Raw genomic sequence first — 23,122 nt, 5'->3', positions numbered from 1 at the left:
TCCACCACTGATGCAATCCCCAACTCATACTGGAATGAGTCAGGATGATCCCGACGCATGGGATCTTTATGATGCGCCAGTGTCAGATAACAGCCCGGACTGTTACCCAGCGAGACCGTCACCACCTGAGGACAGTACAGCCTACACGCAGGTGGTGTCAAGAGCAGCGGCATTTCATAATATCACCCTGCATGCAGAGCCTATTGAGGATGACTTTTTGTTTAACACACTATCCTCCACGCATAGCCAGTACCAAAGCCTCCCTATGCTACCTGGAATGCTAAAACACTCCAAACAGGTGTTTCAGGAGCCTGTGAAGGGCAGGGCCATAACTCCAAGGGTGGAGAAAAAATACAAGCCACCACCAACAGACCCGGTATATATCACGCAGCAGTTAACACCAGACTCTGTGGTAGTAGGGGCAGCTCGCAAAAGAGCAAACTCTAACACCTCGGGAGACGCACCACCTCCAGACAAGGAGAGTTGCAAGTTCGACGCTGCGGGGAAAAGGGTGGCAGCACAAGCGGCCAACCAATGGCGCATTGCCAACTCACAGGCACTGCTGGCAAGATATGATAGGGCTCATTGGGACGAAATGCAACATTTAATTGAACATTTACCCAAGGAGTTCCAGAAAAGGGCACAACAGGTGGTGGAAGAAGGACAGAGTATCTCAAATAATCAGATACGGTCAGCAATGGATGCAGCAGATACGGCTGCTAGGACAGTAAATACAGCAGTAACCATAAGGAGACACGCATGGCTGTGTACGTCAGGATTCAAGACGGAAATACAACAAGCCGTCCTGAATATGCCTTTTAACGGACAGCAGTTGTTTGGGCCGGAGGTGGACACTGCTATCGAAAAACTTAAAAAGGACACTGATATGGCCAAAGCCATGGGCGCACTCTACTCCCCACAGAGCAGAGGCACATTTCGCAAAACGCAGTTTAGAGGGGGGTTTCGAGGACAAACTACAGAAGCCACAACCTCACAAACAAGGCCCACTTATCAGAGCCAATTTGGCTCCTGAAGTCTTAGAATTCGGACACTTAGACCTTACACAAGAATGTATGGAAGTCATAAAACAAGCTAGGAAACCAACCACTAGACATTGCTATGCAAATAAGTGGAAAAGATTTGTTTATTATTGCCATAATAATAATCAAATTCACCCCTTACACGCATCTGCCAAAGACATCGTAAGCTACTTACTACATTTGCAAAAGTCAAAGCTAGCTTTTTCATCCATTAAGATACATCTTACCGCAATTCAACTTATCTGCAAATTACGCACTCGACTTCACTATTTAGGATACCAGTCATAAAAGCGTTTATGGAAGGCCTAAAGAGAATTATACCACCAAGAACACCACCAGTTCCTTCGTGGAACTTCAACATTGTCTTAACACGACTCATGGGTCCACCTTTTGAACCCATGCACTCATGTGAAATGCAATACTTAACATGGAAAGTTGCATTTCTAATTGCCATCACATCTCTAAGAAGAGTAAGTGAGATACAAGCATTTACCATACAAGAACCATTTATTCAAATACACAAGCATAAAGTAGTTTTACGGACAAATCCTAAATTCTTACCGAAAATCATATCACCGTTCCACTTGAATCAAACAGTAGAACTACCAGTGTTCTTCCCAGAGCCAGATTTTGTAGCAGAAAGAGCACTACATACATTAGACATCAAAAGAGCGTTAATGTACTACATTGAAAGAACAAAACAAATTCGGAAAACAAAACAATTATTTGTTGCTTTCCAAAAACCTCATGCAGGAAATCCAATTTCAAAACAAGGCATTGCTAGATGGATAGTTAAATGCATTCAAACCTGCTATCTCAAAGCAAAAAGACAACTGCCTATTACACCAAAGGCACACTCAACTAGAAAGAAAGGTGCTACTATGGCCTTTCTAGGAAACATTCCAATGACTGAAATATGTAAGGCAGCCACATGGTCTACGCCTCATACGTTTACCAAACACTACTGCGTGGATGTGTTAACAGCACAACAAGCCACAGTAGGCCAAGCAGTACTACGAACTTTGTTTCAAACAACTTCAACTCCTACAGGCTGAACCACTGCTTTTGGGGAGATAACTGCTTACTAGTCTATGCAAAGCATGTGTATCTGCAGCTACACATGCCATCGAACGGAAAATGTCACTTACCCAGTGTACATCTGTTCGTGGCATGAGACGCTGCAGATTCACATGCGCCCACCCGCCTCCCCGGGAGCCTGGAGCCGTTTTGAAGTTGATCTTGAACATTTGTAGATTTGTAAATATATCACCTTAAACTACATTATGTACATACATATTTACTCCATTGCATGGGCACTATAACTATAATACACAACTCCTACCTCACCCTCTGCGGGGAAAACAATCTAAGATGGAGTCGACGCCCATGTGCAATGGAGCAGAAAGGGGAGGAGTCCCTCGATCTCGTGACTCGAAAAGACTTCTTCGAAGAAAAACAACTTGTAACACTCCGAGCCCAACACTAGATGGCGGGACGTGCAAAGCATGTGAATCTGCAGCGTCTCATGCCACGAACAGATGTACACTGGGTAAGTGACATTTTCCATATATATCCCGGGTGCAAGTCGGAGTCAGCACACACCGTACAATCTCAAATCTTCATTCATATTCTTATCAACGAAGGAGCAGACGCTTGTTGTGATTGTTGCTTTTTGTGTGCTTTATTGCATTCTGCTACCGTTTCCCATCAGACGCATCCACAGCCTTGTTCACTGACAGTAAAGTGCCATTTTGTACCCGTATTTACTCCAGTGTTGGCGTGTGACTTCATGAACGACACTGAAAACAGACTATTGTGGACTACATTTGAACTTGAAAAATCAGTAAAAGTACATTTACCTATTTTCATTTTGGCATTGCTAATTATTATTACTAGTAAAATCGGTGATGTGATGATTTTTAATTTAAAAAAAAATATTTTTGACATTTCTCATACAAATATCGCCCATGTGGGCATACACATACTAACACATACATTGCAAGTGTTGCAATACATATAGTCCGAACTAAATCTAAAATGCATTGAATATTGAACAATGCCATTGTGAGTTCAATATAAAGTGCATTGTGCAAACACATCTTATAGAACTAATCTCACTTGGACCCGCTGTATTGAGCCCTAGGAGTGATATACAGTTGTTCCCTATATGAGCCAGTACCATGATCTAGACTACACAATTATGCCCAAGTAGGCTGATTAATATGAAGCAGTGCCTATTGCACATTTCACGTAGCATACACCTCCTTTATGTATGTATATTTTCCACCTAACAGTTCAATTTGCCATGCTATGAACACATCAAGTGTGCTCAGTCTGAAAATAATAAATATTTCTAAAACAGTCACACGTCATTTGTGAACATTAATATTCAAGCACAGCTTCTTAGGTCTTGGAGGGACATTTCTGTATTACACTATGAATGCATATACATATCCTATTCAGTGTTCAGACCATTATAGCTTTTAGTATTTCGTTCAATGATGTGCTTCAATCCCAACCCCCTTAATGTTTTCTCCCTATCCCCTCCTTTTATATGTACTGTGATTGCATCTATTACAAAATATACAAGACCATTAACATTACTCTGATGCTGCTCTTTAAAGTGTCTGTCAACAGGATGTGCCTTATCTTTATTTTTAATGGCCCATAGATGCTGTAAAATCCTTTTGTAGGCAGGGTGCGTGACCTACATACAGGAGGTTGAAGGGACATTGCAAAACATAGATTGCGTAGCTTGTATTGCAGTTGTAGTTACCGCTAATTCTTTTCTTCGTTTGCGTTAGAGGTGATTTATAGGTTTCCACAGGCTTTGCACTTGACACATTTTCTAGAGCCCGGGTTTTGCTCTAATCAAGTTCTGTTTTCAGAAGTGTTGACCTGAAGGCTACTTTTCACAAGACTATCTTGCATTGCCCTGGCCTTTCTGAAAGTCACACCTGGTCTGCGTAGTACTAACTTGCTATCACAGGATCTTATAAGGTGCCAATGTTTCTGTAGTATAACCTCACACTCTCTTCTTGTTTTAAAGGTAGTTATAAATTTCAAGTGCAGGTCTATCCTGCCTTGCTTACCCTTCTTACCAAAAAGTATCTGATCTCTTGATTGGATTTTGGATTGGATAGAAACTTGACAGATGCAACAACTTATTACCTGAGGTTGGCTTTCGGTATAACTAAGTCTCAAATATATTATTCCTAAGGTACACTGTTAGGTCTAGATAATTTACCTCTGTTGGGTGGATATTACTTGTAAAATGCAAATTGAGTTAGTTTGTTCTTATTTTCTCCACAAACGTATCAGAGCGTTCCCTGGTGCCCTTCCACACAACAAAGAGATCATCAATGTATGTACTCCAGTTTTGCATACCTGGGGGCGGATCAGGTGCCCATCGATGGCACTCGTATTTGGTGAAACAATTTCTTATTGAATATAAAGATATTACTCTTGAAGCATCTCTGAATCATTTTTAGTAACAGTTGTATGTGTTTCCAGAGATGTAGAGGTCTGCCACCTAGATAATGTTGCACTGCATTTATCCCATCAGCATGATATATACTCCTATACTGTGTAGCCACATCAATAGTCATTAGAAGGTAGTCTTTTTTTCCAAGACTCACAAAGTCCTGTAAAAAGTGATCAACATATCTGAAAATATTATCAAAGGTACTCCCGAGTGCTGAAATGATTGGACGCACGGGGGGATTGGTCCTGTCTTTATTGATCATCAGTATCAAGTATAGTACAGGGGCCGAGGTTGGTCATTTTTCTAAATGTATATTTATCATACAAAATAAGTCCCTGGTCCCGCCAGTCTAACATCTCCTGATTGAATTCCACATGAATTTCCTTCATGCTTGCGTTTGTAACTCTGGAATAGCACTGGTCATTGTTGAGCTGTTTGTAAGCCTCTATCATATATTTATAGGCACAAGACTAGATTACTACCCTTGTCTGAGTTTCAGGTGATGCAATCTGACCGTGATTTAATTTTCTCCATCAGTACATAAAATTGATGTTGATCATAGGTTTTTGATTGTTTTCTGCTCAAATTAACATAGTTGCTTTAGGTCCTGGATCACCAAGTCACTGTAAATATCAACTGCATCCTTTGGCATGGTTGGTATTTTGATTTAGGTATAAATTCCGTTGGTGCCTCATAATATATATCAATATTTTGATCAATAATTAGCGCTTCCACTGACACTGGTTCATCAGTGCCAAGAGTTTCATTCTCCAGTTCCTGAAGCATAGTCAGTCATGTCATGTTGACTACTTTTTAGTGAGTGTTGGTCACTCATCTTTGCCACATATTGCGCTGATGTTTTTTTTGGTTGCATCATGAAGAACTTCTTTAATTTAATACCTCTGATGAACTTGGGCAAATCTATTCTTGTTTGGGTATAGTCCATGTTATTAGCAGGGCAATATGACAAGCCCAGTATCAAGATATTTTCTTCTTCTTTGGTCAAGATAATGTGCGTTAGTTTTACAATTGCATTGTTGTTGTCCTCATTTGCCATTGTTATCCATGTCCAGCCTCTCCCGCCAGATGTTTTCTCTTGTCTTTATCTGGTGTGACGTCGCCTCCCTTTCCTCTGCTTTCTCCTCTTCATGTTCTTTTCACTGCTGGCTCTCTTGGGCACAGGTTCAACCTGCGTTTTTTTGTAAAACAATCCAGTTCTTCCAAAACAGAGGGAACTGTGTGGCCTGTTACTGGTGCTTCATCAGCATCCATACCTCAGAGCTGGGTATACTGCCATCTTTGTGCAATTTCTCTTCCAGTCTATTCTTTTCAGTAAGGCGTTATTTGATCAAATTTCCATCTCTTTCAGTATCTTGTTTCTGTCTATATCCGCATACTGTATCAATATTTCCAATATATGCTTAGATGCTTCGTTATTTTCAGCCCACTCCCTTAGCATCTCCGGATTACGGTTTTAATAGCAGGGGGTCACAAGGATTCTTAAACTACGTGGAAGATGCCCTACTTCCAGATAGCACTACTTCCAGATAGCACTGTAGAGACTTACGTGGTCATTATGTACTAGGCGGTGTGACCCACCATGCCGGCGGTGGCGGGAAAACCTGCCAGCCGGCATGGCAGGCCAAACCACCACATAAAAAACACCATGAGGCCCGCCATCGGCAGCCCTCACTCACCGCCAGGCTGCTTGCCTCCGTCAGGCAGCCTGGCGGTGGTCGGAATCATTATCCGACAGGGCAGCGGTGCTGCCCCTCGGATAATGATCCATAATCCTCCAGCCTTTTCCTGGCGGGGAAACCCGCCAGGGAAAGGCTGGCAGAGGGGGTACCCCGGGACACCCCTCAAGCCCCTGCACTGTCCATGCACTTAGCATGGGCAGTTCAGGGGCCCTTGTGCAGTGCCCCATCACGCAGGTCACTGCCCGATTTTCGGACAGTGATCTGCATGACGGGTGCAGCTGCACCCGCCGCACAGAGGCATTGGCGGCGGCTCCATGTGGAGCCACCGTCAATGTCCAGGCCAGGCATTCATCTGGGCCGACGGGCGGAAACAATGTTTCCGCCCACCGGCTCAGAGGAATGTTCCTAATAGGGCTGGTGGTCAGTAGTTTGACCGTCAGCATGAAACCGCTGTGTTCATAATGAGGGCCTTAATCTCCCACCACTTCGATATCTCACTGCATTTGAGTTTTTCAAGTCACCCCAATTGTCAAGCTAAATGAATGCCTTGGGAAGGAGAGCAGTGGCTTCTTGCCCTGTGTTCATTAACCCTGCCCCATCACAGATGATCGTCAATGCAGCTTGGTCTCGCTCCAAGAGCTCGGCAACAGACAGCAGTATCTCCTGTGTACACACCAGTCACAGCTGCTCATGGGTGTATGCTCTGGTTATTGCTTCAAAGCACAAGGCTGTTTAATGCTGCTCTCACTCCTCCCACTGACTGCAGTCGCAGTCTTACATGAAGAATTGACCGGCCCGCCGGGGGCCTTTTGACTAGCTTCCGCTCTCCTACCATCAGCGCTGCTTCTTTTCTGTTGTAGTGAGGGGCTAGGCGGCAAAGGTGACTTGTCATTTATGAACCCTATTTGCATGTTGTTCTTTCCATTGCCATTCAAACTAAACTGCCAGTCTAACCAGCCATCTACCCTGTGCCATTAACTGTCAATTCAACCAACAAAACATTCACCCAGTTATTAATTGTATTATGCCATATAATTTATCACCTCTTCACTTCTGTTGCTGTTTTAGGCTTTTCTGACTTTTGTTTTGTGTTTGAGACCAAATTTCGTACTTTAAGATGAAACTATTGGTCTCCCTTATTTAGCTGTTGGTTGGTGGAACATTTTGTTGAGGTAATGTTGCAGCCTTGCTGTGTTTCAGTCCATGTCATATGTTCACTCCTCTTGTTTTGTTTGTGTGGCAGAGTTTTAGGTCATCCCGCAAACCATTGCCTCTGTTCAGATATTTGTTTCTTGGTCAGTGTGCTGGTTAGTGCTGCAGATATCTCTTTGCACAATGTGAGATGTATGTGGTTCTGTTTCACAATGTAGTGTGATGTGAAAAGCATTCTCTCCGGGGTTCAGTTCTAGTTGTTTTCAACTTTATCTGACCATTTAGGTGATGTCACTCACTCATAATTTGTTTCTGTTTCAGGCTTACTCACTTGTAGATCGTGAGGTTGGATACTGCCAGGGCAGTGCCTTCATCGTGGGCTTGCTGCTTATGCAGGTTTGTAATTTCCATTTGCAGTTTATTTCGCATTGAAAATACATGTTTACTGCACTATACATGTTCGAGACCGCCATTTTCTCTGCTCTACCTTCTTCCAAACCTCAGGTTTTTTTTAACCTAGAGTACAGTACTCTTTCCATTAAGAAAGATGAAGGAACTAGGAAAATGTGTTGGGAATGGCAGGTGCTAATGCCATAATATTTTGTTGCTGTTTACTTTTGAATTTCCTGCAAACTTCCCTCTACCTAAACCTATGCTTACAGTTATGTTATGTTATTTTACAGGTTATAGAGCGCCCATACACAAGTTGGTTTCTTGGCGCTAAGTAACAGAACCAGGACCCTCCTCACAACAATTAGTCATAGGCTTGTTTAAATAGCCAAGTCTTCAAGAGTTGCCTGAATCTCGGATAGCAAGGGGTGGATCTGACCTCCTGAGGAAAGGAGTTCCAAATGTAGGGGGCAAGGACAAAGAAACAAGAGCCTCCCAGTTTCTTCTTTTTAAACAATGGAGTGGAGAAGCTATTCATATGAGTGGACCTTAAGTTGTGATTGCGGTATATATTTTTTAATTCTAGATGAAATGAAGACAGAGCTTCTACCATAGATGGATTTGAAGATAATACAACCTGTCTTAAAGATGGTACATTGTTCAACCGGTAACCAATGATGTTTCCTCATCGGGGTTGATATGGCAGTGTTTGGGCTGTTGAAATAGAAGTCTGGCTGCCTGGTTTTGTGCTAATTTGAGTCTGTGAGAAAGTTATTTAGGAAGGCCAAGATAGAGAGAGTTTGCATAGTAAATTTGTGAGATGACTAAGGCATGAATAACCTGAACCAGAGCTTCAAAGATGAGAAGCTTGCTGATCTTTATTTTTCTCAGCAGTAGAAAGTAGGAAGATGTAGCTTCCTGGGGTTTCATTGATAGAACTTTGTCAAAGAGGACTCCTAGACTTTTTACAGAGGGTTCTCAGGGGTTGGGGAGGGTCGGGAGGTGGGCGGCAGAAGGAATGGTTCCACATCATAGTTTTGTTTTGAGTTATGAAAATGAATGTTTTATCAGAGTTGAGTTTTAGTTGGTTTCTGTTCAGCCTGTCTCTAATAAATTGCATAGTGTTTTGAAAGATGACCTTGGCCTCAATGGAGTCATCAGTAGTAAAGAGTAGCTGCATATCGTCGGCATAATTATATATCTTCGTAAGAGGCTGCATGAGGAGACAAATATACAGTTTGAAGAGGAGAGGGGATAGGGAAGACCCCTGAGGAACTTTACAAGATAACTGGACCTTGGAAGATTTGAAAGGGAATAGCCCAACAGATTGCCAGTGGATCTTTAGAAAAGATATGATCGAGGCAAGAGCCAAGTCCTGGAGGCCTGCCACCTTGACACGGTTGACCAGAAGTTCATGGTTGACCGTGTCCAAATTCTCCAAAAGATCTAAAAGGACCAGTGCGTGGGTGGTGCCTCTGTCACATTCCTCCTGCGTGTCATCTGCAACTGAGAGAATGACAGTTTTAGTTGGGTGAGCCAGAAACCTGCCTGATGGGAGTCTATGAACTTAGATTCCTCTGAGAACGGGCACAGGTACCTGGCAACATATACTTCAAGCACCTTTGCAAAGTATGGCAGCAAGGAGATTGGTCAATAATTTTTCAAGGTGAGTGGGTGTTCACTGGATTTCTTTTGGTGTGGGACCACTATCGCCTCCTTGAAAGTGTCTAAAACTGTACCTTGACTGAAGGACTGGTTCAGGAGACAAATGGCTGTCAGGGAAATGTGAAAAAACGTTTTTAGGATTTTTGGGGGACAGATGTCATTTGGGGATTACAACTTGACTTTTAGCAGTAGGTCCATGAAGCAATTCTTCCCGAGAGTAGTAAATTCAGAGATAGTGTGGGTTCCTTATATCAGGGTGTACCAGGTTGGGGGGACAGCTAGTCGGTATGCTGTCCTTTATTCCCTTAATCTTTGCAATGAAGAAAAAGAGTTAAGAGGTTTGCATACATTTTATGTAGGGAGCAAAGGTATGGTTAGCCTGTCGAGATCTGATAATTAGGAAATTATGTTTAAGATTTCCTTTTATTTATTCACTGAATTTAATACTCTTTTGGAAAAGAAGATTTGCAGATTTGGCTGTTTTTAAGTCATCAAAAAAACATTTGGATGCCTCATGGCGTCTGAAATGTTTTGATTTCTGGAGGAGGGCATGGATATTGCTGATTAATGCTATAATATGGTTTTGGTGAAGTAAGCAATAGGGATTTGCAGAAGGAATTGATGTCCACCCGATATCAGTTTCTGGAAAGAATTCCTGGACATGGGGGAATTTTTTATTGGGTCAAGCTAGTTATAGAAAATGTAACAAAATAGGTGCTGGACCATCCACACACGGGGACAGGTGAACCAAATATAAATTGGTAGACCATATCTGGTCTAATGTGTGATCGCTGTTGAAAGCAGGTAAGAACACATGTTGTATAATAGTAAGATTGCTGAGCAAGTCGATTAGCCCAACAGACGAGCACCACCCAGCTTCCTCGTTTGCCCAGTAGTTAAAAATCACCTATTAACAGGATTTGGGCGTGGTCGATGACTAGGGGAGACATGGATTCCGCAAAGAGTTGCTGGAAGTGCCGCATTTGGCTCAGGGGTCTATACACTACCTCACTATAGAAGGGGTCCGGATAGAGAGTCGAGCTTGATCAGAAGGGGCCACAGTCAGAAGATTAGAGAGGTTTTTTTCTGAAGGCATAATAGGGTATGGCACCACATTTAAAAATAATAGAATTAAACAAATTATGTTTTGAAAAAAACAAAAATTCTAGTTGTTCTTTTTCATATTAAAATGTAGAAGCAGAGCTTACATAGTTATTTGCTGCCCTTTAACCCAATATGTGCTGAGGCATTTTCAACCCCTGTGCTGAACCCTTTTTGTGATATTTGGACTATTCCTTATGCCTTCCAACATTTTTTTTCCCACATAAAGTATCCACTCCAAATGTGCGTCCTGTTTCTCCAACATCGGATCTTTTATATATTCACAAGCTTGAATCAATCCCCATTGTCAGGCTGGAAATTCCTGGTATATTAAAATTTCATTATACAGTGTAAAATACATATCATATACAATATATAATATAAAAAAGCCATAGGCCTAAACCAACACAGTATGTTTAGTAGCACATTCTCCTTATTTGAAAGAACCCAAGTTTCAACCAGTGAGGTAGAAGCCTAAGCATTCTTACTCCCCTTAGAGGCCACAAAATCTTCAGATTTTTACTGCATGTAATGTGTGAGGGTGTCCCCTGTCAGAGCTCTGCTCTAACCTTTCTGTAGAGCTCTTATCTAACCTTTCAGTGAACCTTCAATTGTATATTTTTGGTCTGCCTTGGATCTGAAACAGACCAGTGTTCATCTACTGTATTGTTAGTTGTTTTAGGGAAGATTGTTACAAACTCTGGGCCAGAGAGATCCTTTGGTCTGACAGGCAACTGTCACCATGGCTGACAAGGAGAAGAGATCTCTTTTTAAAACTGTTTTTTCCTGTGGCAGCAAGAAGATTTACACTGATGACCCACACTCCCAGGGTATTTACTGTCTTTATCCTCAGCTCAAGTCAGACGGATTTAAGATTTGTTGGTCTTTCTTCTCTAAGACTCTTAAGGATAGAGAATGAAGGTTGACGTTATTCCTCATGAAAAAAGAGAATATTCCTCCTTCTAAAGGAGATGCCCCCTCTTCAGATGAAGATTCATTAGAAGTTCCCCTCCAAGCACTTCCTCAAATGCAGTGCAAAAGAGGGAACTTTTGAAGTTTCCTGAGCTTGATCTAATTGATACAGCTCTTACAGCCACCTCCTCTACTGATAAATCAGAGTCTAAGCACCACAGAGACTGACCTATGCCAAGGAGGAAGAAATCTTCAAAGGAAATGTCGCAAATGGGGCCCCCCGCATCAAAGACTTTAACTCTGTCATTGACGGCGAAGATAACACCGTCGGGGGTGACACAGACAATACAGCAGACGATGACGACACCATCGACGTTAAAGACCTTAACGTCAATGACCATTCCGTCAACGATTACAAAGCCGCTGTCGGAGATGAGCCTACCGTTGATGAAGGCCATACCTTCAACATCCATGACCATACTGTCAACAGCATCACCACTGGGACCCTCACAGTCAAACACTAAAGAGATGGCTTTTTCACCTTTAACAGTGCTGGGTGTGCCTCCAGTGCAGTTATTACAATCAGATCAGGAAGCAGGGGCTAATGATTATGCCTTGCTGACAGCCTACAGCCAATCTCAGATGGATGTAAGATGTGTGCATGATTTTGAAAAAGATTCAGTGCATGATGAGGAGTCCTAAAATGAGTATGTGTATCAGCAGAAATATAAGTCTGGAAGTCCACAAATGGATTTCAGATAGAAAACACCTTCTTATTCAAGAGAACCAGAGGTGGTTCAAGTGCCAGTGATGTTTTTATCTACAGATGATGACAACTTTTACTAAATTATTACTGCAGCCAGATAACAATCTGTAGGAAGCTGGCCTCGTGTGTGCTGGCTACCTAATGTACCTACACCTTATACATGTTCCAAGTATACCCTCTTAGTGAAGTGTAGTAGGTATCTTGAAGGCAGACTCTCAAGAGGTAGCTGTGGATGAGCAGCAAAGGCTTATCTAGGAGACATGCAAAGCTCATGCAATACCACTGTAGTCAGACAGCACTTACACACATGAAAGAAAACACTCAGTTGTAAAAAAATAAAGGTACTTTATTTTTTGGAACACAATACCACATATTACTAGAAGGGCAAACCTCCAATAGGAGGTAAGTTATACACTAAATATATACACTAGTAATCAGAAATTGGCATAGAAAAGGTTAGGAAACAGTGCAAATAGCAATAACCAATAGTGACCCTAGGGGGAGCCCAAACCATATACTAAATAAATGGAATGCGAACACGGGACCCCCACCTAGGTAAGGGGAATGTGTAGAAGTGAGCTGGGAGTACTAGAAAATCACAGAGCTAAGTAACACAGTACCACCCCCCCAACCCCCAGTGACCAGGAAAGCAGGAGTAAATTACAGGAATTTCACCCAAAAGGAGGAAAAAGAAGAAAGGAAGACACCCAGACTAGACTGCAAGAAACCAGCTGTGGATTCCTGGAGAAGAAGACCTGTGGAGAGAGTTGACCAAGTCCAAAAGTCACAATGGAGTCCAGGAGGAGTAGGAGCTACTACCTACCCAGCTGTACTTGCAGGAGTTGGTCGACAGCAAAGAAGAACAGGTCAGCATTGCAGCCCTGGAGCCGGAGAAGAGTTCCTGATGGATGCAGAAGATGTCCCACGCTGGAGTGAAGATTGCAGACAGGTGTCAGTGCAGGAATTCCACCAACAAGCCTTGGTAAAGGCAGACTCGCGGTTAGTGGAAAAGTAGTGCTGCCCAGGACCAACAAGGCCCAGGAGGACTCAACCCAGGAGGGGGAGTCACAGGGGACCACAGGAGCAGAGACAGCACTCACTGGAGTCCCACAGGACGGGGACACAGAAGTCGTAGAAGTAGCCCACACAGCACTACAGGAAGGAATCCCACACCACAGGGGAACCATGCAGAGGGCTGTGCATCGCAGGAAGGCCACTCAGATGCTCTTAGAGTTCCCTGCCAACCTTGGAAACAAGATGGCAGAACGTAGGGACCCTCTGGAGCAGCTCTGAGCACCACCCTTGGGGTGGTGAGGCACAGAGGGGTGGTCACACCCCTTTCCATTGTCATGCCAGAGCAGGGACTGGGGGTCCCTGAACCGGTGTGGACTGGTTTATGCATGGAGGGCACCAAATGTGCTACCCCTCCCAAGCTAGTCACACCTATTTCCAAAGTGAAAGGATGATACCTCCCTCTCCCAAAGGAAATCCTTTGTTCTGCCTTTCTGTGCTTGATCAGATTAAGCAGCAGGAGGGCAGACACCTGTCTGAGGGGTGGCAGCAGCTTGGGCTGCCTGGAAAACCCAGTAAGACTGGTGGTAGCAATGCTGGCAGTCCTCTAAGGAGCCCCCAGAGTGCATGGAGTCATACTTCCAATAGTTGCAACAGTACTGGGGTATGATTCCAACATGTTTGATACCAAACATGGCCAGGTTCGGAGTTACCTTTATGTAGCTGGACAAAGGTAGTGACCTATGTCCAGTACACGTGTAAAATGGCGTCCTTGCACACACAAAGTCCAGGAAAATGGACCTGGACTTTGTGGGGGCACCTGTGCTAGTGCAGGGGTTGCCTTCACACACAGGTACCTGCACCTTGCCCTCTGGGCTGAGAGGGCCTACCCTAGGGGTGACTTATAGTGACCTGGTTCAGTGACCTGTAGTGAGAACAGGTGCATGCACCTGTTTCACACAGACTGCAATGGCAGGCCTGCAGAACCCTTTACATGGGCTCCCTGTGGGTGGCAGAATAAATGCTGCAGCCCATATGGATCCCCTGGTACCTCAATGCCCTGGGTACCTAGGTACCATATACTAGGGACTTACATGGGGGGACCAGTATGCCAATTGTAGGAAGAAAAAGGTACAGTTACCAAGTTAGAAGGGAGAGAGCATAATCACTGGGGTCCTGGTAAGCAGGATCCCAGTGAACACAGTCAAACACACTGACAACAGGCAGAAAATAGGGGTAACCATACCAAGAAAGAGGGCACTTTCCTACGTGGTGTCAGAGTTTTATATTAATTAATCACTGTACCTACTTTTGTTTTCAAAATCTCACATCTACAGCTGAGAGAACACTGCATTCTCTACCTTAAAAGAGTTATAGGTTTATTTCGACAGAGCAAAATCCATTAGGAACTAGGGTTTATAAAACAGGGTCTAACAACTTCCAAACAATCCATAGATAGATGGATAGTCTCTTGCATTTCATTGTGTTTTCAGATAGCAAACAAACCTTTGCCAGACAAGTCAAAAGCTCACCCAACAAGAGTTAAAGCCACTACCCTTGCTTGGATGAGGCACATCCCTATACTGGACATTTGTAAGGCAGCTACTTGAAGGTCGTTACACACATTCACAAAACACTACACCCTAGACACGGACACTCTAGCTGAGTCCAGATTTGGACCAGAAGCTTTAAAAAAACCTTTTCAAATAGTTTATGTTGTCCTCATGGGGTTGAACCCTGTTCATAATTGATAGTTCCCAAGTCTGCATCTTTACGGACTCACAAGGTAGGATTCCTAATAGCCACTTTAAGAGGTTTTTCTATTTGCTTGCTATTCTAGTCAAAGATTATGACTACCTATGAAGATCTTACAATGTAGAAGGAAAAGTGACATACCTGTGGCTATTGTTTAGCATCGTAGTAATCTTCATTGAAGTCATAAACACCCTCCCATCCTCCCCAGCTATCAGGTGCCTTCAATATCCTGTACCTCACATAAAAAAGAATTGACACTTTCAGGCAAACTGCCACTGCAGTTCATTGTAGGAAGGGGCCTGTCTGAGGCCCTTAAAGGTACAGGTCATTTTTTAAGCTTTCGTTGTTAGCCTGTCAGGATGTCTTTTCCTCTCATGCGGTCTCTGTCAAGGGCACCATTTTTTCTATGACAATGTGTTGCAGATATTAAAAAGGCCTTTTCTCCACTACCCTTTTTGTCCTAGTACCCTTCAGCAGCATTCTCAAAGAGAATACACCACTGACAGTCTACGCTGTGACTATGTGAAAATGATTTGTAGTGATGAACACTATACAGACATTTTCTTGACATCAAAATATATATTTTGAAGAAGGTGTTCTTGGAACCGCGCAGGCAGCACACAATTATTCAAGGTTTATGACTTCAATGAAGATTCCTGCAATGCAGAACTATGGCTAAAGGTATGTAACTTTTCCTTATATACTATATAATACATTTATTTTACACAATAAACTGCTATTTTAAAATACCAGAGAATCCCAGCCTGACAACAGGGAATGATTCAAGCGAGTGAATATATAAAAGATACCAATATTGGAGAACTGGAGTTACAGGTAAGTAACTAATTTCTTTTCCAGCATCCTGGGGATTCCAAAGGTACCTGGGTTTGCTGTGCTATGCTCACCAACTTCCCAGCTTTAAGGATCAAGCAGAGGTGTACTAAAAAATGTTAACCACAGTCCTCTGCATTTTTCTAAGAGGTAGTCCATTTTGTATTAATTTTGTACTTTCAAACCATTTGCAAATAGGTATTGAAACTCATGGGTAATCAAAGGAAGCTGCACACTTCTGAAAAGCAGGCGAAATTCTGAAATCAGCATTTGTGTACATGCTCAAGGTTTCCCAAAGGAATTAATAGTTGAAATCAAACATAATGAAACTAAGCAGAAAAAAAGTCATCCATATTTTTGTCACAATGTCTGCTTTTTATTATGTTTTTTTGTTTTGAAAATTCTGTAAGCAAACTGTGAATTGATCCATTTGTATTTAAAGTGTCCATTGCTCCAAAACATTAGTCTTACAAAATATTCACAGCTGCATGCACTTTATACTTTTCCAAAGCAATATACTGTTACATACGTCAGACCCTTCCGTTTGCAAGCATATTTAGAGCTTGAAGGTTTTCCAAAAGCACACAATACTCAGAGCCAACAAGTGCAGCTTATAAGGATTTTTCAATGTATGCCAGCCATTCAGCAACATGTATGGTAATTCTAGTGAATGAAAAATGGGTATGAAGGAAACCTATGTGTTTCTGAAATGTGCACAAGGCCCTGAGTTTCTGAACAGGGGTTATTTGTAGACCTCTGAATTTGGGGTTATCCATACTATCGTGATTCAGAGGATATTTCTCAAAATGTGTTCTTTCATGCACACTGGCTTACATTTGGAAGGCAGAAATGAGAGAAGTCTAATTGGGAATAACAGTTTGTTCGATGGCATGTGTGGCTGTAGATACACATGCTCTGCATACTGCTGCCATCTAGTGTTGGGTCTGGAATGGCACAGGTTGTTTTTCTTCTAAGAAGTGTTCCAAGTCACAGGATCAAGTGACTCCTCCTCTCAGTGATAATGCGCATGGGCAGTTTCGTTTTTCTATCGCTCTTTTCCTACCTTAGCACTTGTCTCAGTCACTGACTGCGTGGCTTTCGGGGTATCTACACCCATCCCGGGCCTATCTTCCACGTGGCACAGACGCACATTCAGACTTGATTGAAAGGACTCCATTCTGTTTATGCCCAAAGTGCCACGCAAAATGTCCACACACAGACAAACATCTGGTGTGTAATCTTTGCATCTCCCCAGATCATCAAGGGGCAACCTGTGACTCCTGCTAAATTTTCCAGTTGAAGAAGACCCTTCGGGACCGAAGAGCACGTTGATTGGAAATTGTACTTAAGACTCTAGGCGACACCCAGGAGATCTTTGGATAGGAGCATGTGCAGGAGGAGCCCCAGGAGGAGGAGGCGGACCTTTCCATCCAGGAGTCTTCGCACTCTGATGTCCAATCGGACATCGAGAGCTATGAGATCACCTTAGCGCAACCCTTCAGTTAAGTGGGCACCTAAAATAACTGGCAAGACCAAGCCATCGTCTTCGGCATTAGCCTCCTTTTCATTGGACCGAGAGGTCAATTCTGTCTCGATGCATGCTTTGGCCCTGACTGAACACCTCCAGCCTCCTCTTCAGTGCGATGAAATCACGCCAACTGAAATCTTCGGGGCCAAAACCCACAGAGCTGAAATCATCAAACCCGAAAGACTCAAACCAGTCTTCAGCTACTCCTTCTCCTGTGGTGCTTACACTGGAGAGTATGGAGGACCCATGAGTCTGGTGAGCCAACCCAAACATATTGAACCCATAAAACCTATTGTTCAAAGAATTACAATGAGCAAATCTAGCATACACTTCCATTCGCCTACACTTTGCAGCTTTAGCTGCATCTCTACAGAACCGAGAGCATACTTCTTTGTTCAGAATCTCAATCATGAAGGCTTTCATGGAAGGTCTAAAATGGGTCATTCCACCTAGGGTTCCCCCTGTACCATCTTGGAACCTCAACATTGTGCTCACCAGAATCATGGGTCCACCTTTTGAACCACTCCATTCATGTCCACTGCAGTACCTTTCTTGGAAGGTAGCTTTCTTGGTTGCTATCACATCACTCAGTCTTGTTGGTGAGCTTCAGGCACAAACCTTGGAAGAACCTTTCTTCCAGATTCATAGGGACAAGGTAGTCCTTAGGACTAACCCTAAGGTCCTACCTAAAGTGGTATCGCAATTTCACATAAACCAGTCCACTGAACTTAACGTCTTTTTTCCGCAACCTGACTCTGTTACAGAAAGAATTCTCCACACTCTAGACATTAAAGGAGCACTCATGTTTTACATTGACAGAACCAAAGAGTTTAGGAAAACTAGACAGCTCTTTGCAACTTTTTCACTACCTCACAAAGGCAGTCCAGTATTCAAAACTGGCATAGCAAGATGGATAGTTAAATGCATACAAACTTGTTAAGCTAAAGCGAAGAAACTGTTAGCTGTTACCCTTGGAGCACATTCTACTAGGAAAAAAGGTGCCACCATGGCCTTTTCGGGAAACATCCCTATAGCTGACATTTGTAAGGCAGCTACATGGCCTACACCCAAACATTCACTAAACACTTCTGTGTGGATGTGCTAGCACCCCAGCAAGCTAATGTTGGTCAGGCTGTGCTATAAACATTATTCCAGTCAACTGCAACTCCTACAGGTTAGCCACAGCTTTTATTGAGGGACTGCTTCACAGTCTATGCAGAACATGTGTATCTACAGGCACACATGCCATCAAACAGAAAATGTTACTTACCCATTTAGCATCTGTTAATGACACGTAGTGCTGTAGATTCACATGCACCCTCCCCGGAGCCTGTAGCCATTATGTTATATTTGTATATATTTGTACATATGGGGTTACATTTTGAATGGACATCTCTTTCTCTATACGTTTGTTTTATTACACTACTTTCTCAACCGACTACAGGAAAACAATCTAACAAAGGAGTTGATGTCCTTGCGCATTATTACCGCGAGGAGGAGTCACTCGATCCTGTGACTCAGAACACTTCATCCAAGAAAAACAACTTGCATCACTCTGGACCCAACCCTACAAAGCAGGAATAGGCAGAGCATGTGAATCTACAGCACTACATGCCACGAACAAATGTTTAATAGGTAAGTAACATTTTCATTCTACTATTTTGTGTTCCCACACATCTTCCTACAAAAAAGTATCCCACTTGGGTGGCTGGGCCAAGCTCCTGCAACTCAAAAAAACACCCAAATATGTGACCTGGAAACATCATATTTCACCCAGCAAAATCAGTTTTTTATTTTTACAATGCGAATAAATGCAGAATTTGGGCACTAACTCAGCTGCCACCAAAAGAAGCCTACCAAGCCCACTGGGGAGACCAATGTGATGTGACTTGTAGTGATCCCATTAAGTTTTCTTACTTATAATGCCTTGCAAAGCTCAAACTTTGGCTAAGAACACATATTTTCCTTGCATTTCTGTGAGAGAAAGAGCCAGAAGCTGCAGGGATCAACACAATTAATATTACCTAGCGTTCCCACACTTCTCGCATGACAAACGGTATTGTACTTGTGTTGCTGGGCCTAGCACCCACTACACAAAACGTCTCAAAACACATTAAGACATCAAAAAAATCTGAGAGAAAAAAACAACCCAGTTTGACAATTTGTGAGTAGGTGTAACATGTGGTCCCGTACTCTGTCACAATCTAGGAAGCCTAGCAAACTCAGTGATTTTTTAATACTAGACACCAGGATTATCTAGGGTAGTGTGACCCCTTTGCCACCCATAGCATGGCCTTACCCATGAGGCCTTGAAAACCTCAAACATTGACAAAAACAGGCATTCTTCTCACATTTCTGTGTGGAATGTAGGGGATCCACAAACTTCCTACCACCCAGCGCTTCCACATTTATCCCATTAAGAACAGCACTCCACTTCTGTGGGTAGGCTCAGCTCCCTCAACATGAAAGGCTCAGAAAACACAGCATGGACAGATTACATTTTTCCACTTGAAAACAACCTTTTTTTGGCAATGGGGGTACCTGTGTATTTTGGGGCCAGGCTCTGCCTCTATTTAGGGAAACTTCCCTAAACCAAACATTTCTGAAAAGTAGATACCCAGGAGAGTCCACGGTGGTGTGACTTCTGTGAAGCCCACAAAGTTTTCCCGCCCAATAAGGCCTTGCACACTTTATGCTCTGGCAAAAGAAAACCTACATATTTTCCTCACATTTCTGTGAAAGAAAGTTCCAGAATTTCTGCGGATTCACAAAATTCCTACCACCCAGTGTTCCTACACTTCTCCCAGAAAAATTTGAAAAAGCTATCCCCCCTTGTATGGCTCAGCCGAGCACCTACGAAACATCTGGAGACACAAACAACTGGGGCCAAAAGGCAATTTAGAGCCATCAACATTTGCTGTCAAAAAATGCCCTCCTTTGGCAATGTTTATAGCTGCAGTATTTGGGTCGGAGCTCAGGCACTTTATGAGAAACCTACCAAACCTAGACATTTTTGAAAACTAAAAAAAAAACAGAAAGGGAGCACCATGCCTCACACTCCAGCATGCAGTCAGCCCCAGTGCCTCATGGTAAATGCAGTACAAGTTCATTTTTTATCCATAAAGTAAACCAAAAGTTTTTCACCTTAGTAGGTGCAGCAAGTGCTGTAAATCTCTGGACACGTGTTTCTGGGTAAGCCCTTCATCAGCAGAGAGCAGCTTTGTCTGTGGGGTTGCTGGAAATGCTGCCAAAAGTCATCTTAGGTTTGTGTACCACTCACTGACACGCAGGTGCTTCAACCAGAGCTCGTCAGCTCTTTGGCTCAAGGGAGCCTTCTTAAACAGAAAAACCAGAAAGGGAGCACCCTGCCTCACCCTCCAGCATGCAGTCAGCCCCAGTGCATCATGGTAAATGCAGTACAAGTTCATTTTTTAGCCATAAAGTAAACCAAAAGTTTTTCACCTTAGTAGGTGCAGCAAGTGCTGTAAATCTCTGGACACGTGTTTCTGGATAAGCCCTTCATCAGCAGAGAGCAGCTTTGTTTGTGGGGTTGCTGGAAATGCTGCCAAAAGTCCTCTCAGGTTTGTGTACCACTCACTGGCACGCAGGTGCTTCAACCAGAGCTCGTCAGCTCATTGGCTCAAGGGAGCCTTCTTAAACAGAAAAACCAGAAAGGGAGCACCCAGCCTCACACTCCAGCATGCAGTCAGCCCCAGTGCATCATGGTAAATGCAGTACAAGTTCATTTTTTATCCATAAAGTAAACCAAAGGTTTTTCACCTTAGTAGGTGCAGCAAGTGCTGTAAATCTCTGGACACGTGTTTCTGGGTAAGCCCTTCATCAGCAGAGAGCAGCTTTGTCTGTGGGGTTGCTGGAAATGCTGCCAAAAGTCCTCTTAGGTTTGTGTACCACTCACTGGCACGCAGGTGCTTCAACCAGAGCTCGTCCGCTCATTGGCTCAAGGGAGCCTTCTTAAACAGAAAAACCAGAAAGAGAGCACCCTGCCTCACACTCAAATATGCAGTCAGCCCCAGTGCATCATGGTAAATGCAGCACAAGTTCATTTTTTATCCATAAAGTTCTTGAAAACTAGACAACTTGGGAAGTCTAGAATGGTTTGCCTTGCATGCATCTTAAAACATTTTTTTACCCACAGTGCCTTGCAAAGCTCAAACTTTAACTAAATTCACCCATTTTCTTCATATTTCTGAGGCAGGACCTCCGGAATCCAAAGGGATCCACAAATGTTCTACCCCTCTGTGTGCTCACATCTGTCCCTTTAAAAAAACTACCCCACCTGTGTGGCTGGGCCTAGTGCCTGCGGTGGAAACAGCTCAAACGATGTACAATGCAAGTCCTTTGTAAGGACTCTTAAAATGTTGTGGATTCCAGGCAAAGTACACCACCCAGAATTTTTACAGATGTCTGGATTTGTTGATTTCCCTAGGTGGGAGCTGAGCCCAGGCCCAAATACTGCAGCTGCTCCTGTTGGGGATGTCTCCATATTGCATTTCTTTTGTATTGCAGTCAGTAGGCTGAGCCTCACAAGTGGGGTGCTGTTTTTATCAAGAGAATTGTGGGAAAGCTTGGTGGTAGGAAATCTGGAAATCCCTATAGGTTCCAGAACTTTCTCTAACAGAAGTGCATGTTTTTTTTGCCAAAGCTTTAGTTTTTATGGGCATTGTGAGTAAGAAAATGTCTATGATGCATGCAGGGCACAGCACCCTGGACTCCACTTGGTGTCGATTTTTCAGAAAAGTCTGGCTTTGGTGGCGATCAAGGATGGTTCTGAATATTTAAGCCATTCTGCATGACCGAAAAGAGGCAATTGGATTTACCCACATTCTGCCGGTCTGTATGTCAAAAAACTGTGCAAAATAATCCACATTTCCTATTGCTTGCCATGGGGATGGAAATGTTGTGGACCTTAGGCAGGGAGAAGGACTGTTGGGGTTTTAGCCATGTTTTATAGGTACAGCGCCACAATGGTCCGACCATACCATATATTTTTTTTGTAAAACTAAAAAATATATCTTTGGTATCAGATGGGCTTTTTACCCCCGCCCACACCAGGGAGCAAATCCCCTACCTGCCCCCCACAAGGGCAGAAAGTCTGTTGGCCCTTTTGGGCATGTCGCTATGACAGGGGAGGGTCACACTCGCCCATTTCTTTAAAAAAATCCCTAGTGTCTTGTGTACTTCTACCCCTTGACCTCCACCAGGGGGCAGATTGGGGACAGACCTCCCAGTCTACCTTCTGGGGCACGGGAGGGGGGTAGAAAGACTCCATTGCTCCATTTGTGGTGGAGGCATGGCCGTTTGCCATGGTAACCCTATGTGGTGGGGGGGGCAGATTAAGGGCAAACCTTCATATCTGCCCCAAAGGGGGAGAGAAAATAGTCTAGCCCTTCATTTGGGGGTCACTAGCCCCTCCCCAAGAGACCTTTCTCCCCTCCCCAGAAGCAAAGAAATCTCTAGTGTCTAGTGGGCTGTTTATACACTCCACTGTGGGGGCAGTTTGAGGGCTCTTCCCCAGTGCCTCCCCTAAGGGGAGGCAAAAAGCCTGACTTTCACTTGAGTTGGGAGAAGTACTGGCACTTTGCGCAAAGGGCCATCCCCCTTACCAAAATAAGTACCTCGTGTCTAGCTGTGTTTTCCAAACCCTCCCTCCTCCCTAGGTTGGGCAGAAAGACTGTCTCCCCCTTGATTGAGGTGGGGGCACAGGCTCTTGCAGAGGCCTCGCCTTCTACCCAAAACATAGAAATCGCTGGGGTTCAGTAGGCTTTC

The 23,122-nt window shown here is 43.5% G+C and overlaps 1 protein-coding gene across 2 annotated transcripts in view; it reads left to right on the top strand.

Moving 5' to 3' along the window:
* EVI5L (ecotropic viral integration site 5 like) overlaps window positions 1-23,122 on the top strand; it is a 1,467,274-nt gene that overhangs the window by 770,757 nt on the left and 673,395 nt on the right. For both annotated transcript variants that reach the window (XM_069231736.1, XM_069231735.1), the window contains exon 6: window positions 7,698-7,772. In XM_069231736.1, coding sequence (XP_069087837.1) covers window positions 7,698-7,772 — 75 coding nt within the window. The remainder of the gene's footprint in view (window positions 1-7,697; window positions 7,773-23,122) is intronic.

The sequence above is a fragment of the Pleurodeles waltl genome, chromosome 4_2 (assembly GCF_031143425.1).
Source record: "Pleurodeles waltl isolate 20211129_DDA chromosome 4_2, aPleWal1.hap1.20221129, whole genome shotgun sequence".
NCBI classification, from domain to species: domain Eukaryota; kingdom Metazoa; phylum Chordata; class Amphibia; order Caudata; family Salamandridae; genus Pleurodeles; species Pleurodeles waltl.
This window is presented reverse-complemented; position numbering and strand designations above follow the sequence as displayed.